General features: G+C 34.9%; 1 protein-coding gene across 10 annotated transcripts in view; it reads right to left on the reverse strand.

The window, feature by feature from the left end:
• VTI1A (vesicle transport through interaction with t-SNAREs 1A) overlaps positions 1–22,718 on the reverse strand; it is a 348,076-nt gene that overhangs the window by 261,887 nt on the left and 63,471 nt on the right. For 6 of the 10 annotated variants that reach the window (XM_039871209.1, XM_039871210.1, XM_039871215.1 and 3 more), the window contains 3 exons: positions 16,975–17,052; positions 10,671–10,691; positions 5,893–5,977 (listed from right to left, as the gene is read on the reverse strand). In XM_039871209.1, the coding sequence (XP_039727143.1) occupies positions 5,893–5,977; positions 10,671–10,691; positions 16,975–17,052 (184 nt within the window). The remainder of the gene's footprint in view (positions 1–5,892; positions 5,978–10,670; positions 10,692–16,974; positions 17,053–22,718) is intronic. The other 4 variants (XM_039871212.1, XM_039871216.1, XM_039871207.1 and 1 more) reach the window with 2 other exon arrangements.

The raw sequence follows: 22,718 nt of genomic DNA on the forward strand, positions 1-22,718 counted from the left end.
TTATAAAATATTTGTAAAAGCGTACAAACTTTGGTAAAAGGAGCATAGACTTCTGGGATCACTCAGATCTGATGATCCAAGGTAAACATGGTGATGACAGCAGATGACATGCGTTATACAACTGTAATCTGCCAAGAGAGTAGAACTTAAATGTTTTCGAACACACAAAAAGAATGAAACGAAGGGCAGGGGAGGGAGGGAGAAAACAGTATCATAAACTTGGTTATAAACTCAGATCTATAACCACAAGGGTCCATTACCACCAGCCTGATTGGTGGCTGTTGCCTGTGTAAAAGCATACCAGCTACGAGGACTAGTAAGTCCCCATTTGTTTAGGGGATATACTTAAAGAAGAATTTTGGGGATTTCATACCAATCGTCAAGGAAACTGATACATTTCAAGCTCCTTGCTCCCAGAATGTCTTTTAAAATAGCCAACAATAATTTCTCCTGCATCTTCACCATCAAATCCCTGCATTCATTTCAATTGGTAAAAGGATCAAGTCTTGGATTACTATGATACATTTCCTATCATGTCTCCTGTTTCTACTTCTTTGCGAATCCACCCGACAATCCCTGTTCTCCACAATACAGATCAGCCTAGTTGCCTGCCCTCCAACGGCACCGCACCCTCCTCCAAGTCAAATTCAGACTCCTTCCTGTGCCCTAGGGCCCCACACAATCTGCACCCTATTCAGCTCTGATCCTACTGTATGCTGTGCCCCCTTGCTTACGTCACTCCAGCCATACTGGTGTTCCTTCTGTTTCTTGAGCACCCCTAACACCTTCTCGTTTCATAGCCCTTGTGCTTGTTCTCCCCTCTTGGAATCATCTGCCCCAAATTTACTTACTGATGCACGTCTGTACTGTTCCAGATGGCTTACAAGGCACTTCACTGGAGGTCTTTCCTCACTAGCCAACCAAAGGTAGCCTCCATCAGTTACTCCTTAATACTGTGCTTCATTTTACCAAGACCTGAAATGATCTTGTCCATTAATTTATCAATTGAAAAAAATGTCTCATCCTGCCCCCCACCCGCTGCTCTTATACATAAGCTGCCTGAGAACAGGGACCACGGCTGTTTTGTTTACTGGTGTGTCATCCTCGGCATATGGCACACAGTACTCAATAGTTAGTTTTTGAATAAATTACGTGAAAAGGAAGTTAACGGAGGTAAGAACAGGACATATATTGACTATAACAGATCACCTTGGAAAAGTAGGTATGTGGGACTCATTCAATTTTCAGTGTGATCTCCTAGCTAAGAGCATGGAATCCGATGGTCCGACTGTACTATTTCCTACCTTGAGTATAAGTGTGGGCAAATTACTTAAGCTCTCTGTACCTTGTTTTCCCATCTATAAAATGAGAAAAGAGTAATTACTGGATTGGGTTGTGGTGAGGATTACAGAGATAAGAGTGACTGAGAACAGTGTGTGGCCCATATTAAGTGTTCAATAAACACTGTATTATTTCTATATATGTCCGATCACTAGTCCATGGGGGACGGAGGTGGCCCTACGGGACCTGGATGAAGGATGGAGCACCTTTTCTTCATGGCAGGAAGGATGGTAAAAGTATAGCACCCTGTTCTGAAGATCAATGACCAAATGGAACATCAGAGCTAGGTGGCCTGAGGTGACTAATGAGAGAAGGGGTGCCAACTCACAAGGTTTGGGTACTCAGGGATGGGAGGAGCAAGGTTAGTATACGGTGCAAATGACTACTCAAAGACGTGAGACTGACTCTAGACAACGCTCTCATGGCTCCAGAGATGTACTGCCAGGTGCACTGGACCCATTTAGAGTACAGGGTAGGGTGGTCTTGAGTGTCTTAAACTACCTGTTTACAAACTGAAAGGAGAAAGTGAGCCTTGCATTTCTGCCCTTGCATAATTTCTCTTTCGGCCTATTTCTTTTGTTAATCATACTGCTTCCATTAGTTTTGTGCCTATGTCATTTTGGGATCCTTACTTTAGAGAAAAAGAATCATAATTATAAAATAAAGGCAGATGGCCCAGAGTTTTAAATATTAAGTCCTTGACCTTAAATAAAATAGATGTCTCCACACAGCTAAGAATCATACTTACTAGTAATAACTAATAAAAGGAAGAGTCACCTTTTAGTCATAGATTCTAGGACAAGAACTTATAAGAAATATCAAACTGGATCAAGCCAATGGCTTATACAATTGGCACAGTATTTGGTCTTTGATGGCCACTCACAAGAAACATTCGTTAATGAGTCTGATAACTGTCCCACTTGATGTTAGTCTTTGAAGTGTCCTAGCATTAGCTCTTCAGTTTAATGTCATATATTCCTCCATGTGTCCCTTCTTTTCTAAACGAAGCTGTTCAATTAACTTATAACTTCATTAATTTTCTCAAATAAGAAGGGATCCAAGAAAGAAATTTGACTGGTATTAATATATATCGAGGTGTAAATGACACTTAGAAATGATCATGTATTTTTTCGCACACCAAATGCTTTCTGGACATGTGTCTGTTGAGTAGCTATTCTTAAAGAGACAATAACTGCCAATTTGACAAAATCTAAAAACATCAGAAATGACTCCATGATTTTAGAAGATGAATTAAATTATTTGCTAGGAAGATGTTAGTAGTCAAAATAATATGTTTTCTATTCTATTCTACATGTAATTGATTTTATATAATAATCAAACTGTCTTTTATGATATTTGCCAATAACGATCATCAAGTTAATGAAGAGAAAAAGATAACCACTTTTGCTGATGGTAATATATAAAAATGATGACTTTTACAGAGCCCTCTTTACTTTCAAGGTATTTGAATACATATGACCTCATTTTACTTAAAAACAATCTCATGGGATATATAGAATCTGGTGCTATGTTTCCATTTTGCATATTCAGAAAGGTAAAGTGATTTCTTAAAATTACACAGCTAATTAACGACAGGGCCAGGTGGTGGGGTTGTTCTGTCTTTCTCTAATTCAGAATATAAGACAATAGTTCCTAGATTTTGTAGGTAAAATATAAAAAAAAAAAAAAAAATCAGGGGGCCCATATTAGGTCTGCCAATTTTGTCATTTTTCTAGGTAGAGAAAATAAATATATAACTTCTACCTATTATTTCTATCTTTTCATAAAACTCTCTTTTCTTTAATCACCCAAAAATAGGAAAAATATGATCTTACAAAAAGTGTAGTCCTTAAATTAATAAAATTTGCTATATGAGAAAGTCACTACTTTCTACTTTTTTTTTTTGAACCTCATTTTGCTGTAGACTGGTAAAAACTCACTATGGTCTAGAACCACTTCTTAGACCAATACTTGGAATCCATTTCTCTCTTTTGTGCTGTTTCAAAACTCAGACTAACTCTTCCACATCTCCTCTTTGTGTGTCATGGTCTTTAAGAAAAAGAAACCAATAAATGCTAAAAGTTTTTCCTTTTGAAAGATGCTATTCTTCTACTGCTACTATAACAAAATGATTGGTATCACAAATTTACATCATAATCCAAACACAGAGCTGTTGATTGACTTGATATTTCTAGGCTGAGGGCTAGCAGGGAAGCAGAAAACGTACAAGCAACACAATGTCCATCATAATTACTCTTTTTTTCTTCTGCATTACTCCAGTAAGAAGCAAGGGCAAGAAAAATGTTTTGAGCCCACTTTCTCATTTCTCAGTCCACTTCTAAACTCATCCAAGGAACTATCGGGATAACTCCTATCCAGGCAGAGGCTGCATGTGTCACATCTGTCTTTATCTGCACAAAGCCCAGCCTTACTTCTCCTCCCAGTCTTGGTTTTATAAGAAAACGGCAAGTCTTATATGACAAAAAATGAATTTTATAAAACTTTATAGTTAATCTACCGTCGTATTCTACTAAAATGTCCAAGAGGACCGAGGTTGGTTTGTGGGCCACTCTTAAATTGACATTTTTCATGTCGACTGTATTGACAGTTTGATATGGATGTTATATTTTAGCACACACCAAAAGGAATAATGATCAAATCCCATTCAATCTTAAAACTTTGATTGATGCATGATCTTCCAGTATCTCTGAACTTTTTTGATGACTTCCTTCAGCTTTGGGAGGGAACTATGCGAATGGTGTAGTGAAAGAGAAAAGCCAGCCCAATCAGCCAAAAGAAGCCCTGTGGTCGGTGTCAGAGTAAGAATATCCCCAACCCAACCCAGTCCTATGTGGGAAGAGGCTCACTAATGGGACATTTTGTCAAAGGAGGTTCCTTGATGATAACCATGTTCAATAGATGTAGTATTCCATTCCCCAAGGATAGCAAAGTAACACTTCTTAAAAACTCCTTTCATATACACAAATTTTAATCACAATAATATTTTCTATACGATAAAGATAAATGCCTGATATCATCAATGACCACACGTTACTTATATTTATATTTGTACAGCGTTTTATGATGTATAAAACATTTTCATATATGCCATTATTTCTTAAGACTATTCTAAGACAGAATATTATTTCCATTTTATTAAAGAAGACATCAAGACTGAGAGAGATTATGTGATTTGCTCAAGGTCACACAAACAAGAGCTAGAACCTGAGCCTGGTCCTTTGACCTCACATTCAGGGATCTTTGCTTTATTCACATTCTTCACAAGGACAGTCACTTCTAAAGGTGAGCCCAAGGACAAAAAGAAAAAATGAAAGCTGGCTTTTATTCCAATCAGGGCTGAAAGCTAATTTATCAATAACCTCAGAAAGAAGGGCTGCCTATACTACTAAAAACTCTAGAGGGTTTATGGTTTCCTTTAGTTTTCTCTTCATTGCTATAATACCAATGCCATCTGTGTTCTTCCTATTCAGTGCCTTAGAATTCCTCACATAAGCCAGCCAATGTGGAAGAGCCACGGACCCAGGGCAAGAAAAAACACTGGCCATTCACAAAAGAAATTATTTGGAAGCATTTTCATTATACCTGCTCTTCCAAGATAAACATTTCTTGTGACATAAAATTAAATAAATGATGGAAATATTGTTAACCAGATATTTTTGTGGTTCACATATTAGATAAGAACTACCCTAAATATGTTAAATAAGATTATATATAATCTATACATTGCAAAACAAAAACAAAAAAGATGGCAAATAATAAGGAACTGATGACTATGAAAGAGTTAATGGATATTTATTTACTATGGAAAAATAAACTGTCATTGCATGAAACATTCGTAATGAAAACCTTGTCTATTTTAAGCAGATGAGGTTTAGAAGTCAAATTACAGCCGTGTTTTCTGAAAATAATAGTGTTAATTCAAACCAAAAGTTTGAACAGTATTAACTACTGCTAATAAGATTATCATAAACATTAGCTTTGCTGCTTATTATGACTTTTTCCCCCTGATATCTGATTATAGGCTCTGTTCATGATTACACAAACAAACAAACAAACAAACAAACAAACAGGATCATTAGAAATCACTTCTAACACCAGGACAAATAAGCAAGGTAAAGTAGGGTTGGTATTCCTTTGCCCCTAGTTCACATCATTTAGACTGATTAAAATGTTTAATTTTTACATATGTGAAAAACGTAATGGAGCAAACAACTGTGTGCTAGCAATCATTGCGGGTGGGTAAACTGACAACATGTAACTGCATATTAAGACAAATGTAGAATTTAGACAAAGTATTCCATCTCTTTTCAGATGTATACTTTTAAACCTCAGGAACTGTTTTCAGTAGATGTCATGCCTTTTAACTTGAAAAAAGATAAGCGCAAATAAGCTCCCAATTGTCTCCCCAATATGTAAACCACATCTCGGGCTGCTGTCTCTGCTACTGCTTTGAAGTTACCCTGAAATGTCATGTGTTGTGAAGACTGCTGTGCATAAGCAAGACAATTTGCTCACTCTCAGAGTTCTTACCGGTTTCCACCGCTATTTGGTATCCAGCCTCTAGTCTCCGAGATGACCTTTCCAGCCTCTCTGTGTTATCGAGCAGATGTGCCCTCTGAAAAAGAAAAAGGGGGAAAAAAATCAGACAGTCGTCTACAATGTTCTTTTTCTGCCTTAAAAAAAATAATGCTTTTGTATGCCCTAACATTTGGGAGGGAGGGGGGTGGAGTCACAACCCATTATAGATAATTTTTAGCAAATCTTCCATTATAAGAACTACTACAATACACAGATTTCCAATCAATCATGTATGGACCATCCACTTTTTTTTTTTGTTTTAAAAGGGAGACTCATGTTGTATGTGGCCACAGTAAATCTTACCCCTAAACACTGAGAAATGTCCTAAGACCAGAGTTAACTGGATCTTTCCTGTTTCAGCAGAAGTAGATATGTATAAGATATTTGCATAGATCTATGATGCTTATTTTGTATTTATTTCGTATAAAATGCAATTATTTTAAAAACTTATTCGTTCTTTAGTTTCCACAGACAGTCATTTTTAAACAGGAACTTTATTTTGAAGAGTCTGTCCCTCATATTTAGATGTGTGGCAAGATGCCATACAGAACAACACATGCTACTAAAATAGAATACTAAACATCAGTTCTAGTTTAAGATAGCACGGGGAAGCCACCGAGAAACAAGAGGTATAGGCTTCTCCAGGCACACAGATGCACAAAATGTGGATTTATGCACCAGATTCAAGGTAAACTTTTGCCACATAGTGTTTTGGACAGTGAGCTAATATTATAATAATTATATGCTCTCTTTTATATTTGGGAAATTAGAGGATTTTCCCCAAATTCTCAGCTTTTAAACTTTCTACATTGAGGTTGGTTTTTGTTTTGTTTTTGTTTTTGTTTTTTTGAACCGTAAGGATCCTACTACACTAGATCTATTCAGGTTGTCAAACAGGTTTGTAAGCTAATCATGGCTATGAATAGGTAAGAATATGTGCATCCATATGTGAATATTTGTACGTATGTGTGTGTGTGTATAGGTGCGAGTATGTCTGGATACTTAGAAACACAGGACTGTGTATATGTGTATATTTGTGTGTGTATGCATATGTTTTTGTATAAATTAGTATCTTTTCCTCTCTAATCAGTTTTGATATCTGGTCAAAAAGAAAGAAATATAGCAACCACAACTCCTACAACTTTGTGTTGTTGACAGATGTCATTTAAAATAGAAGAAATGCTTTCTAATAATAATAAAAAAAAGGAGGTGCCACACATATTATCTGAGTGGCTGTCGAGTGAAACGATCTACCTTGCTCTAATGAGCCCCCATGGATCTTGGAGATGCAAGCTGTATTGACATGCACACTTAAGCTAATACACCTAGACCAGTGCCTCCAAGCTCTAGCAGCCAGGGATGCTGACAGAATATCTCGCTTCCATCTTCAAAGAAAGGAAGTGATTAGTATGTTATCATTACCATTCAAAACGTGATTTCCTTATTCCCTCCCGGCATAGGTGACACATCTGAGATGCGGCCAGACGTTGGAGGCAGCTAAAGCCACATCAAAGCTTTCCTTGAAATTTTTTTTTTTTGGGGGGGGGAAAATCATTAAAACAATGCATTTGAACAGAGAATAGGACCTGATGTGAGAAGGTCAGGAAAATACAACAAACAGTCATAATAATTATAGGTTGTCTAATATCGGTGGAGAAATTAAGAGAAAAACTGCCCTCCTCTGCAAAAAAAAAAAAAAACTAAACTAAATAAATAAAAGGGAGGAAGGAAAGCTTATATCATGAAAATGCAAAATCACTAAAAGCTGTAATTGAGAAAAAGAAAAGCGAGGGGAGCTCTATGTGTTTGGCATTAATGACTATTTTTAAATAAAATTCAACACTTTACTCAGCTTGTCAAAAATAGCTTTCTTACTCCTAATTCTTTCTACATGCAGGTTTTTGAGAGTAAGAATTACTCTTCCATTCTCTGAATATTGTTTTCAAAGGACTTAATTTCAAATTGGTGATTCTCTAAAAAGATGAGATTTGTGAAATCAAGAGTAATCTGAATTTTAATCCAGAATAACAGAACAAAGATTTTTGTTTATTTTCATACTGGAAGAAATCCCCACATTAGAAGAAAATATTTAGATACTGTAGAAAAAAAAAAAAAAAAAAAAAAAAAAAAAATCCAAGATCAGTACTGGAAACTGACAGTCTAATCTGATGATAACATATAATGTAGGAAACAAAGCATTTAAATGCCGAATGATTTGGGGGATTCCATGAAAGGGGGCCATATCAGATTATTCAACATAATGCTATGATGGGGAGCAAAATTTCAAAAAGAACTTAAAAAAAATATATTCCTAAATAATGGAAATAACTTCTCTTCAGGACAGTTCAGTTTTATCAGAGGAAATCTGCACACAAGAGGACTGTCAGTTTACCAGCAGCTTTCCAGCAGGACCTCACTTTGTATTTTGGAACCTCTTCACTTAAGTCAAGCTAAAATCAAATTCTTGTAACAGCTGTGCTATTTACATTGTTCCCTTAGTTGTGCATTGCCCTGGTCTCTGAAAATGAAAGGAAACACACTACAGTTGCAGCTGATGCTTTCAACTCGCCCCCACATTCCATCCCCAACTCATTCTCTCACCCTCTTCTCCGTCCTTTTCAAAGCAGGTAAGTAAAGCTGTGCAGGAGCTTCAGACAGAGCTCAACTTGTGTGAGGAGCTGTGCGGCGTGGAGAGCTGGAGGCGCACGGCTGGAACGGAGAGCTAGGCACAGCCAACGCCAGTCCAGCTCCCCGTGCCCTACCGGCCTGCTTCCAAGCATGCCCCGTTTCCAGAACCGAGCCCAAAAAGAGCATCACAAGGAAGGGATGGAGCATAACTTTGTTTCCAAAGACAACAAAACATCCTATTTTGGAGGAGATGAGTGCCTGTCTTCTTAGAATAGGTACAAGAAAGAAATCTGGGGTACATTCGCTGTTGGATTCCTATTAGAATCCTGGCTGAGAAACAATCGCTTCTGAGCAGACCGTGCACTGTCATCACTATAATCTAGTCTAAAAATATCAATGCTACATCCATATCAAAGATTGTAAAAAGACTATTTTAGAGCATATTATACCATTAGTTGAATGTTATAATTCTTCCAAGTACAGTTCCATTACAGGTTACAGTTTTGGAAACATATATTCCAGAAGCATAACTGATGAAACTGTTGCTATAGGCACAACAAAAGAATTAAGCCATAAAATGATGAGAAAACATATTTTAAAAGACATGCAGAAGTGATGTTTTCAGCTTTTAGAATTAAGATTTCTCGGTCCACAAAATTCAGCGTAACAAAAATAAGTCTTCTGTCAAAAATGCTAATTGTAATAAGGCATATTGTTTTATTAATTATATTCATTGCTAAATTCAGGGTCTAGAGCTTTGTGCAGTTTCTTCATATAGAAGTTTTCAAGTCTATTGTTAGTTCCAATAACATTTGAAAATTCAGATTTGCACGAGCATATGCAAATACGCACAGATATTCTGTCCTGCAGAAAAATAATGTTGATGCATCATGCCAAGGAATAATTTTATCTCTCAAAACTGCAATTGATTATATTTGTTTAGGATATACACCTGCTTCTATGCAGAGAAGATAAAAAACACAAAAAGGTCAGGGGGTGTAGGTTTTGTGTATCTTCACCCATCATTTTATATATCATTATTAGTTTCACTAAGAGAGGATATCACTCATGGATCTTTAATCAGAACAGTTATTGAAAACTACTGTCTATAAGACTCTAAATTAGCATTCACATCACCTAAAGAATGATGACATACAGTAAATAACTTCTAGAAAAATCTCAATCAATGAAGTCAATTTAAACTCAAAAATAATTCACAGTACTCTGATTATTATAAGCAATTAGACAATTTTTAAATTCCATTATAGGCCATTATTGTATGCCCTAATATAAAAGTACCAAAACTCATCCTCATTAAGTAAAAAATAAAACTACTCTATCTCTGAAAAGAGTATCAAAGCATATTTGATAATTCTGGCCTAATTAAAAAAAAAAAATAGACTCATCCAGCATCCCTCATTGATACAGACATAAAATTATAAACATTGTTATAAATATTTGCTGGGCCACAGAAAAAATCTGAAGCTGCATTATGAAACAGGCTAACAAACTCAGAAAAGTGAGAGCTTACGTGGGTACTATTTCCTACATAAAGGAGAGTGTTTAACAACGATGAGGGCTTTGGCTATTCTTAGGTATCTATGTGCACAGACGAGTAGGGCATTTATAACATATGTATGTCTCCCCAAAAGGATAATAGATTCATGGTATCTTATATTGAACCTAAGAATTTTGGGTGGGGAAAAGAAGTTTATTTAAAAGCAGTCTTTAGTAAAGTAAATCAGAATGTCAAAAAAATACTGACTTGAGAAATAAATAAAACAAGTCTGAAGTTAGTCTCCATTAAGAGTACACCTAGGTATAGTTTTAAGACAATCCTTTGTTTTTCTTCCCTTTTTGGCCTTTAAAATATGAATTTTGCTCCGATGTCAATGAACAGTGATCATCGGGATAAGCATGATTTGGATATACTTGTTTTTAAAAAGATAATCAGCAGAGAACATTTCTAGCAATATAATCAATACTTTTGCTATATGTAGGTTTTTCTGAAAAATGAACCCAAAGATCTTACTTCAGATTTAGAAACTCAATTTTATAGGGAAAAACAGAATTTTTAAAAAAGCAAGCTAGTAAGTACTCACCTCTTCACGTAATTTTATCAACTGCAACATGAATGCACACAAAAAAAAAAGATAAAAAGAAAAGAAATGGCAGGAAAGAAAGATCAGTTGTGTGACAGGATACAGAATTAACATTGACAATTTATCTGTTTACATGTTTAGCATTTAAAAATCACAGACAAACACATTAAAAGAACCTAAACATAGACTACATGCAGAGTTTTTTGAACGAATAAAGATCACTTTCTCATACTGTCACATTAAACAAAGAGAATAGTGTGAAATTCTCTTTTAAAGTACATCTAAGACACCATCATGAAATAAAGGGGAACGACTTCATAGAAGTCTATATTATAAAGAAAACAAGTTTACTGTTCCTCTCTTCTAAAAATGTACCACTGAAGAGGTTTTGTATATACAAGTTTTCAGGATGTTTTTCTATTTTGAATCTTGACAACTGATTTCAGATTTTACCTACAAATGAAAATGATTAATAGTTCATGCTTGTGACCCAATAAGAATTAACAGCAACAAACTATTATGTTAGTTAATGTCATATGAGTACCCACCCTAGTAAAAAAATTGCATTTGGAGATAACATTTTAGTTGAGAATAAAGCATGCCAGGATAGATAATTAGGACATGGGATCAGAAAATATTTCACTATACTTAGAAATATTGTGTATATTAGAGTCAATTCCTATGGTTTTGCTTAAGAGGCTACTGCAATCACATAGTGTTTTTATTTTAATTTTTGAAGTTTCTTCATTTTTCAATTTTCTTCATTTTGTAAACTGAGCCATCTCAAAGCAATGAGCTCTCTTACTTCATTGGTACTACAATGAAGTTGAAACACAAACTGCTCTTTACTTGTTAGTAAATTCTCCTGTAACATTTTAATTCTCCTCTGTAGAACATTTTCCTACTTGCCTTAAATATAACAGATAAAACAAGTTGCTTAACTCTGTAGCAACTAGAAAATGGATATAACCATATATTTGGTTCATTCTGTGTGTGTGTGTGTGTGTGTGTGTGTGTGTGTGTGTGTGTGTGTGTGTGTATGTTTGACAGTACTGTAAACCACAAATATCTCTGTATTGTTGAGATGACTGCCATAATTTCTGCAATGAATAGAAACTGAAACCTGTGTTATAAGAGACTATAAACCACATTCTAGGTCTGAAATGTGCATCCTCAGCAATTCGGGTCTTCAACTGATAATTTTTAAACATCTTTATATCTGTAACATCTGTTATAACACTTGACACATGCAGGCCAATAAATTAAACTATTGCTTTGGGAGAAACGTGCTATAAATTGCTCACTATAAGTCTCTCTAAAAGTATCATGTTTACTATAGCCCGGATTTCTCAGAGCTTAATGCTGTTTTTGTCTCCAATTCAAAGAAGGCAGCATGCATTCCAGCTTATTCTGTTAATTCATTTGTTATATGAAAAGTATTTCAAGCACAAAAAAATGAAATTTCAAAATTGTTATGAATCTTTTATAAAAAGGGTACAGAACCTATTACATAATGTCTCACAGTGCGTTTAGTGAAACTGAAACTTTTAATGTCATCCTTTCAAAATATAACAAGAAGTTGTCATTATTTTTAATTAATATGCTCATTCTCTCAGCAACCTTCCAGTGTGTATGAGTAAAGCACCTCATCGTTTCATGTGGCAAGTTACCATTCTTCAGAAGAAGTAAAATTTAAAATACCTGGCCACTCATACATCAGAATCCTTCTCTTTGCTATGCGAACATCATGGGAGAAAAAGGCAAACATTCATTCTCAGAAAGAGACGATCGGGGAATTGATTGCACAAGCTATCTTTTCTTTCTGAGGACACCATTCTTCGCTTGACTATGATACTTAAAGGGCCAAAGTTTAAAACTACTCCTCAGCAATGGAGACCATTTGGGGCATGCCACCCTGCCATAATCAATGAGTGTTTAAAAATGCTACCCATTTGTTTTTTCAATAGGTTCCAAACAAAAAACGTTCTATCTTGTTTGTGCTGCATGGCTGCATTCAAGCTCTACACCGGATTTGTAGCTAAGCTAGGTAATGGGAGGGTTTTTAATCTTTATCTTTTTTTTTTTTTTAGGGCTGAGAGTTTTCATTCAAGTAAACAAAAGATGGTCTATTTTCGAAAATTAACAATGCTTAGACTAGACTGAAAGTAGTGATTTCGTATTTTCTCGAGTTACTAGCTCCATCATAGGCGACATGAAAGTGTGCCATGCCACCACGTTGAGTTATGATAATCAACATCTTTTCTGAAACAAAGATTTTTTTCCTCCAATGCAGAATTTGATACAAGAGGTAATCTGTTCCTTTGTGGGCTGAAAAAATCTGGTTTACGCTGGTTTGAACCAGTGGAATCTCTTGTGGTTAAGCCTTCTGCTGTGACTAAAATCAAAACTGCACTGCAGAGCATGTGAGGGTTCATGCGCGCGCGCCTCTGTATGTGAGGTGTGTCACGTGACCCCCCTCCCAGAACTACCGAATTTTTTTTTAAAGCTGATAACGCCACTGCCGTCTCTGTCCGCATACAGATAACGAATAAATGCTGAACTCTATTAAACGCCCTTTACACATTATCGTGGGTCGAACACACAATTTTCTGAACTTATGATGACAGTCTATTTATTTTGCTATAAACCCTCAGCACGTAACGAACAGATTTGTGCCTGGTAATGATCTGCTCTGCCAGGGCTATATGAAATGATACCGACCTTCTTTAGATCTCGGGGAATTAAATTGACCGACTTCACCCCCTGGTCTGTGGCTGAAGTTTGACACACTTTATGCACAGCAAGCCCAAATCGGAACTTAAGAGAACCTTGTATTAAAAAATTAAGCAATCTTATTTGCTAAATATTGCTTTACCACAAATTTTTGGCATGTCTAGAAATATCCTTCTCTTTATATATACATATTTGAACCTTCTATTTAGGATTTATTCAAATTTCATTTACTTAAATTTATTCACTGACCAATATAATTTTGCATATGGAAACTGGGAGCCTATTGGTGTTCAAAAGTATTACTTGGAACATTTTATTTGCCTCATTATGATACTTCTCTATGAAAAGATTTAATTCTACAAGATGTTTTTTTCCTTTTCTGAGAATGGTTTTCATGAAACTAAATCAAGTTAACTTATTAAGGTTTCCACTCTAAATATAGCATCACTATATTTAAAAAACTTAACTCTCTCAAATATTAAAATGTTGCCATAGGAAATGAAAAATATGACATTTTAAAAGAATAGAATGATAATGGCTGAGACAATAGTCCTTAGAAAGCTGATGACCCAACTTGAATGCGCAAAGTAGGTAATTTGTTCCTTCTTTATATAGCAGAGCTATATTTGATTGTATGAAATAGATATGAATCAGAAATGAATTTATACAAAGCTATGTAGAATTAAGTAAAATTGTGTACTGTATGAGGGACATTAAAGATGCATTTGAAAAAGTCTTACTTTCTGAAATCTTGACCTTTCTAATCATGGCAGAAATGTTATATATATATATGAGAAAATACACTTATTAGTTAATTATTAGATTATAATTGTATAAACAGCCAGGTTTTAGATGCCTAGAAAAATGCATTATACGTGGCGAGAATGGGAAATAATAGCTATGGCATTTGCATTTGTTTAAATCTCCACAAAGAGAGAGAGGATATGTATATTGCATCAAAAGTAACTAAATAGTATTTGTAACCATTACTATGAACTCTTTATTATTTTAAAAAATTGAGGTATATCTCAATTTCAATGAAACAAATATTACCATTTTTGTCCTATTTTGTTCATCTCCACGTTTTCTCTGTATATTAAGTTTATGATTAGCCAAAAAGTTCTGAAAATCAATGTATCAACAATTAACCTGAAAATGAACTTATCTGTAGGCAGAAAATATTTTCTTATATAAATTATAGGTAATCTCTATGCAGAAAAAAAAAACTATCTTCTCAGCCACTGAGCTGCAAAAATTAATATGAAGACCCAACTTAAAATCCTTTCTTCCTTTAAAGAAAGGGCTTCTGTTTCGATTCCATAGTCTGAATGAATACTGATAGAGAATAAAGAGTGACGTTCCTGTTTAAGGATATGTTTTAATTTGAGGAATTTTAATTCCTATATTATTATGATAAAGAGCCTCAAAACAAAATTTAATTTCTTCATTATGATATGGAAATTTTGCTACATTTGATAACTAAATATCCCAAAAGTGTGGTTTCTTTGAACTTTCAAACCTGATTCAAATTTTAGATTGAAAAGTTCACATAAGTAATAATCTAACAGTTACATAGTCTCATGACTATAATTTATCATACTCTGTTTATTGAAGTGACAGCTCCTTACGACTGAACTTCAGGTTCTCCAAGCACTTTCAGAATTTGTAAGTCTGATTTATACAAGTCCAGGGGAAATCTCTGTAATCAAGTGTAATCACTTGAAAGTGACAGGAACATAATTTGAAAGTTTCAGAAAATATGAACTCAATCTATTTCTGTGGTATAGTTTTCTTTGGGCATACAAAAATCATACTTATATGTACGTAAGACAAATGTTTTCGGCATATAAAATGTCCATTAAGAGAAGTGAACATGCTTAAAAAAAAAAAAAGGAATCCCTGTCACAGTACTTCAGCATCCATTACAATGAGAGTCTGAGACAGGAACGCTTCCTCCTGTCCATTTCCTCTAGATTAGGCAATAGTTTTAAGTGAGAGAAAGATCTATAGCTTTTTAAAGAATTGACATGGGAACAATACATTCACTTTTTTTTAAATAAAAAAGATAGTGCTCTTTCACAGTAAAGATAGAAATAAAATTATGGTTCATTCATTCAAGAGGTAGGAGAGACCTAAGTCTCACTTAAAATAGGAAAAAAAATATTGTTTCTCTCTCATCCTTTCATTATTTAATCTAAGTAAAACCGCTTTATCACATCACCCTTTTCTGTTTGATGCACTCCATATTTTTTTTCCCTTAGCTATTCTCACATTTCAGTCAGAGAGGCTGAAATCCCAAGTCAAATCTTAAAGTGTTTACATGTCTGAACTCAAATAGTGGAGGAGGTGAGATCTTTTAAAAAAAAAAAAAAATCAGCTCAGGGATTCTTGTCCCCCTTTTTGGGTCAGTGGATGGAGATCTTCATCACTTAAGCAATATTCCTACTTACAATATTAACATCATAGTAGATAGTAATGTAGTTTCAAAATAATACAATCAATTTGAAATGATAAATACAATTATGCAATTTTTATAATGTGTATAAATATATTATTGTTTTACTATCTTATTAAAATTTTGGTTTATTCGATGAATGATTTATGTCCATCTTTATTTAGACGGAGTAGAGACCTCTATAATACTTGCCAAAGTAACATTAATAAACATGTTCAGGTCTCGCTTGTGAGGTTCCCGATCATTTATTTTCTTGAAAAGTGTCGGAAAGAATCAGTCGCCAGGGTTGTCTGAGGCATTTTAAAAATCATCTCTGTACTGAGGTTCTTGAAACATTTTTTAAGTCATCTATATTATCTATATGAATTAATGAAATCTGCAATCTTAATTCAAAGGAAGAAGTGGGACATTAATTAGACTCCTGGCACTACTGTGGATTCCAATGAGGATTGACAGCCAAGTCATAAGGCCCCTTTACGAAGAAATTGTATCTTATTTTTGACCTATGCAGATCTTAAACTGCAAAATGACATTTCCCATGATTATGATTATTACTATTATCATCATTATCATTATTAATCATTTGACAGAGGCAGGAACTCTATATGAGTGTCCAAATTCCACACTGGTGCTTACAATTTGCATTTTGGTGAATGTATTTTTAAGAAGCTACACAATAGGAGACTGAGCTGCCCTGTTGAATTTTGAAAGCTTACTTTCATTTGTTTTGCTGCAAGTGTTGATTTAATTATACTGCATTATTATCAAAGCCGCATTGTGTACTTTTTTATTCCTTTTACATGTGTTTGAGGTGAAGACCTTGGCTTTGTCTGCAAACAGTGTGTTTCAAGTTATTCCTTAAGTACTAAATAATAAAGAAAAGAGAAGAAAAGATTTTTTTTAAAGATAGCAGACAGTGATCACAAGGTAAAGGGTTAAATGTAAGATCTCCAAGAAACATTTTGAAGTTGATTAAGACTCCAGCTTTGCATTAAACAGTATCACTTCCACATGAGTTGCTGCTAACACTGTTAGGGAGCAGCTTGAGAGCCCAGTGTGCCGGTGACCTCCTTCACCCTCCAGCCACCCACCGGGCCTTCCTGATTAGCATTCTACCTGGTTCTCTGAGGAATTCCCATCATCCCCTAGGAGCTCATTGCGCACTTCGTCACTGTAGGCAATCCGTGACCTTTTCTATAAAACAAAACAAAAAGGGAGAGAGCGAGATGAACGTTAGAGAGCAAAGCTTCGAAGCATTATTGGTATCAACGCTGATCATATCAAACCTCGAGAGCCCCCTAATGGAAACCTATTTGCTAAAATCTGCAAGCCAAAGTTGTGTAAAGTTCTTGAACTTGAGGAGTTTAATGTAAATTAGAAGTTTTTCAAATGCCAGTACAGAAAGAAAACTCTGCATTGTGTAAGTACACCATTAATATTCACAAATGGATTGGAACTGGTATGTTACTCCATACATAGTCATTCAGAAAGAAATACTAAGCTGAAGGAAATACGGTTACATAAGCGGTGTATCTGCAAAACGCACCGGACTGTAACTAAAATAAGAGTATATGGAGTTCTTTAATATTATGGCAGGAAATGGATTTATCACTAATGGATTTATCACTAATTCTAGGATAACATTATAGCCGCAACTATATATACACTGGAATGCCTGGCAAATAGTACATCTATATTTCCTTCATTACTGTAATATGATGAACTGAAAAAAAGATAATTTAAAAGCACATCTCATTTCCAAAAAATAATTTAAATGTCTCTAAGTCCTCTATAAATAATGGCCTAAGGAAAAGTATGAGAGAATGGTGTGTGTGTGTGTGTGTGTGGTGTGTGTGTGTGTGTAAAATGTCTAAAACAAATTACATTTCCCAATCCCAGTAAATCAAGGCAAGTAGGCTGAGTCAACTTTTCATAATCCCAGTAAATAAAGACAAGTGGGCTATGAGTCAACGCTTCACACATTGAAATTCTGTTTTTCAAGAAATCCACCTTTACCTGTAAAGTCAGGGGGACATGTCTGCAAGCAATTCAGGAATTGTCTGAATCACACACATTTGGAAAAACTAAAAGGCTCTGAAAATGAGAGTGCAGTCCTCAAATATTACTTCGGCATCACTATTTCACACCTAAATGCAGATTTACAGGTTACTTTGCTGACTTTTCTGCTTCTGAACTAACTATGCAAAAACAGTCAGTTTAAAAAATGGCAGTCAGAAAATAGTAATCTTTTCTCGCTTGGGATCTATAGTTTAGAACTTAAAATGTCTTACCTATTCAACTGTGATCTGCAAAATTATTGTAGTTTAAAAGGACTATCCATAATCTGTGAGCAGAAGTCAACAAGATTTCTAATTAGACTTTTAAACTACTGAATGCCTAACACTGCTTTGTCACACAGAGACCATAAGATTTTAAATATAAAATCATATTACATTAGAATTTAAAAGGACTTTCGGAAAAAAAAAAAAACCACTCAATAGATTTTATATCATTTTAAAGTTGCAGCCCTTTTCAATAGGGGTTCCTTGTCTGAACCACAAAAAAAAGAAAACTATTTCAGTAACTATTTTCTCGATTCTTCCAAGAATGGAACATGAGAGATTTTAATTCATTACATAGAACAGAAGCCTTAGGGCATTGGGGCTTAATTCTCCAGCAGAACTCAGTTGAAAAGGGCTGAATGGAGTATAAATAAGAATAAATAAATCTAGACATCCCTTTTTTTAGAGAAAAAAAGTCAGTTTCATGGAGTTATTTTGGTAGCTTTGGTTAAACAGACTAGAACCCTGGGGTCTTAACTCACAGCTCAGAACTCATTCTATCACATAAAATTTCCTCACCATTTTATTACCCTCTGGATATACTCAGGAAACAGATATAAAAACATTGCAAAATGTTGCAATCTAAAGGAGATGGCAGCATCCCATCCCTGCCCTGAGTCTCCCTACCCCAAGCTTGTCTTCCCTGCTCCAAATATATATCTTATACTTTGGCAAATGCGCTAAGTCTGTATGTAGATAAATAAAAACAACAACGCTGCAGAGAGGACAAAGTAGAAAAGGTAAGTCATTAGCCTGAGGTTAGTAATGACCTCTAGATCAGAGGTTTCTACAATTTAGGAGTGACCCAACTCATTCACTTGTGAACATGCCAGACTTCTTACCACTACAAACAGCATATTAAGTAAGCCTGCTTCTGTTACTGTATTTACTGAAGTTGCTATTAATTATCTATTTCTACTGACTTCATAAAGAATTGTTTTGAAAAATGCTAAATTACAAGGACAGTACATTTCATGGCCTTACCACAATATTTAGATCAAGCCAAACCTTTCTTTTGCCCATGTGGAGATCCCCACTACAGTAGTTCCAAACTAGCTAAGCAAAAGTATTTTACAGCATTAAAGGAAATGAGAACCTTTAAACAGGCTGTGGTATCAGAGCTGCCTTTTTAATTATTCATTTCATCACTATGGGGGACTAAAACATTCCACAGTATGCAAGAATATCATATGGAGATTGTTTTTGTTTTTCCCTTTTTCACCAAAATACCAACAAATTGGCATAGATTGTTCAATTATATTACATTCTTATTTTGATTTACTATACTTCAAAAGAAGAAGAAAATTACAAACATGTATCCCTAAATATTTAATCTCGTTTTGGTTAAAATCCATTGCTTTTTAAAACCAGCAATTAGGAGGGTGCGTGCTCAGCAGCAGAGGAGAACGAAGGCTCCATCCACAGCTGAAGGGTGGTCTCTGTCACTGTCATTATTTGCCATCGGGATGGCAAAAACTGGTCATTTGCTCAGCTCTCTGGAGGTAATTAAGCAAACGATATGCCCAGTTTATAAAATGTTCTCTCCGATAGGACTGACTTTTGCTAAAGAATGCCAACTAATTTCAAATATCAGAAATGGTTCCTCATGAAAATGATACTACCAATGCTGAAAATTGAACTTCACACTCGAGTCTTATTTTCCAATTTTTTTTAAAATCAAGACTTTGATTTATTAAGAACCATGTTTAAATGTCTAACATTAGTATTTTCTCCTAATTTTTTATAGTTTGAAGTTTTAAGTAAGCTGACTGTAATCAACCATAATTTAGCCTGCAGTGTCATCATTAAACTAACTGAATATCCCCCGAAAAGGTAAATTCCTTTGAATAACAAACTGCTTATTTTATGGATAATTTTCCTTTCCAAATCGATAAATTATTTTACCTTTTATGAAACTTTTAAAAACCTCACTCTACATTACCAAGCACTATGTGATACTTTAATTTGCAGTATTCAAAGTTAATGAAACTGGAAACATCTACTGTATCTTGATACACTAAAATAATTTTACTTTATTAGCAACTATATAAAATTTGTACGTTAGCCAAATGCAAGCATAAGAATTTGAGCTGAAAATGTCACACACTCAGCTACAGTTTGAAGGAACCCAATTCATAATGCATTTTATAAATAGTTAATGACTTCTATACATAAGCTAACCAGGCAAATCAAGAAATTGTCAACATTTTTAGTCTTAGTTGTCAGTTACCACTGTCTACTGGTGCTTTATATGTGGCTTCTGGAGAAGACAGAATCTCTATGCAGTTTGTAATCTATTGCAATTTCAGGTCTGTACCATAAGGGTGGAAAAGCTTCAACTGACATTATTTGCTGCGTGTGCGCACACACACGCACACACACACACAATGTTAAATATAAGAGCATTCCTCACTTTTAGCTGTGTGTTTGTATAAAGCGTATTTCTTCTAACCTATATACTTAGGTGGACTAGACACAGACAGAAAAAATCTACAGACCATATATGAACTATAGAAAAAATATGACAAGTTAACAACTGATTGTTATCCCTAAGAAGTGAGATCCACAAAGTTTCAATGGCTATTGTAAACTGATGACAAAAGTAAGTCTTGGGTTATGAAAGTGAGAATTTCAGATTCCAAGCAATCGTCACTTGGTATATGAACAAAACTTTTACTGACTGGCTGATTTTCTTAAAGTCAAGTTCAAGCAGATACCCTTGCTCAATTCTATCTAGAAATTTGGCTTGAAACAATCTATCTACTCCACCCACTCTTAACATTTCCCAACGGAACTGAATATGTTCCTGGACAGGCACTGTTAAACTAGAAAACAAAATAAATTAGCTTAAATTAAGAACTATGATCTGTGATACCACCTTCTGTATGATTCTACATATGAAACGGTATACATAACCAGAATGAAGATTCTACAACCCACCACTAGCAAAAGCATAACAATGAAGTTGGTTTATTACTAAAGCATATATGAGAATTTAATTTCCAAGGCATGCACATGGCAAAGCAATTGCTTAAATTGCCTCACCTGGGAATTTAATACAATGTTATCATCAGACCAGCCACATTGTAAATAGATTTATAATGCTTTCCATGTGCTGCACTCTGTTGCATATGAATTAAGTAATGATCTGGTATTACAATAAAATCAGCTAGTTCCCACACCTGGCAGACAGGATATTTCACTAAATTAATACCCATACAGCTACATCACAAGGCATGGGAGCGGAAGCCATCTCCAAGGCATTGGGCTTGAGTCTTACATGGGAAGCAAACACTCCATGGTATGTAGAATGTCACTATGTTGAATGGACTGCTCAAGACAATCTGTTTTTAACATCTGTATCACAGAATTAAGACTTTCTCATTCAATTTTGGCCTAATTTTCTTCATTCAGCACTTTAATTACTAATCAGTAATCCACAACATTCACAACCACTAAGAAAGGCCTTTATTCTAATCTATGTGCTGCAGACAGCCAAATAATTGATACGAAGTGCAGTATGGTTTTGGTAAGTAATGAAAGAACAGTTTGTCCTACGTCCTAATCAAATTGGTCTATAGAAGAAATGGTTAATAGATTTCTCCATAAGTCTAAAACAAATTACCCAGTCTGGCCAGACTTTTCCATTGCTTCTACCATGTCTTTCAGTCTCCATATATTTAATAATGCCCAAGGTTACCAGGTGATACATCTATTAAAAACTGTTATGCTTTCATAGCCAAAGAATTTAACTGCTCCAAAGAATTTAACTGCTCCTGTTATAATTAACACTTTGGGATATCTACAGTATACCGTGAAATTATATTTATTAGTTAGTCATATAATTGCTGGCATTCACTTCTTACCTAATTTTATCTGGTTCTAATTAAATAATATCATACTTCTATAATGCCCAGATGGCATTTTCTAAAATGCATCTATCTTTGGCACAAAGTATTCCATTTTAACCTCGCTTCTATTTCCCATGGCCAATTTCAGCTTTTCATCCACACTCCACCATTGACCCATAACTTTAAAAAGGCTCATCAATTCAGGACAAGAAACTTAAATTTGGGAGGGAAAAAATGAAAATATATTTATGAAATTTTGTTTATCACTGTGTTCTCTGTGCTATATTAATTTCTAGCAAAAAGCAATTTAAGATTAAAACATGCCATACTACATGACTTAGGTAAAAGCAAAGCAAACTGTTAGGTAAATGTTTGATCCTTGAAAAGTTGTTAGGATGAAAAAGCACAGGGCACTGAATGAAGAGAACAGAGATAACATTTTAGTTTGTGATTTTGGTCAAATTAAGTTTTCTGAGTATCAGTTTCCTCAATCTCTAAGAGTGGGGATTTACTTCCCAGTGCTGTTGTGAAGATTTAAATATTATAAGCAAATGGAAGCCTATCATAGTAACTTGGAGGTGGGAACCCAGCAAAGGATGTTCAACAAAATATCGGCTGATAATATTGGAAAGGATGCAATAAAACCAGTACACGTACATGGCTGAAA

This window comes from Pteropus medius, unplaced genomic scaffold (genome assembly GCF_902729225.1).
Source record: "Pteropus medius unplaced genomic scaffold, Ma_sr-lr_union100, whole genome shotgun sequence".
Lineage (NCBI taxonomy): Eukaryota > Metazoa > Chordata > Mammalia > Chiroptera > Pteropodidae > Pteropus > Pteropus medius.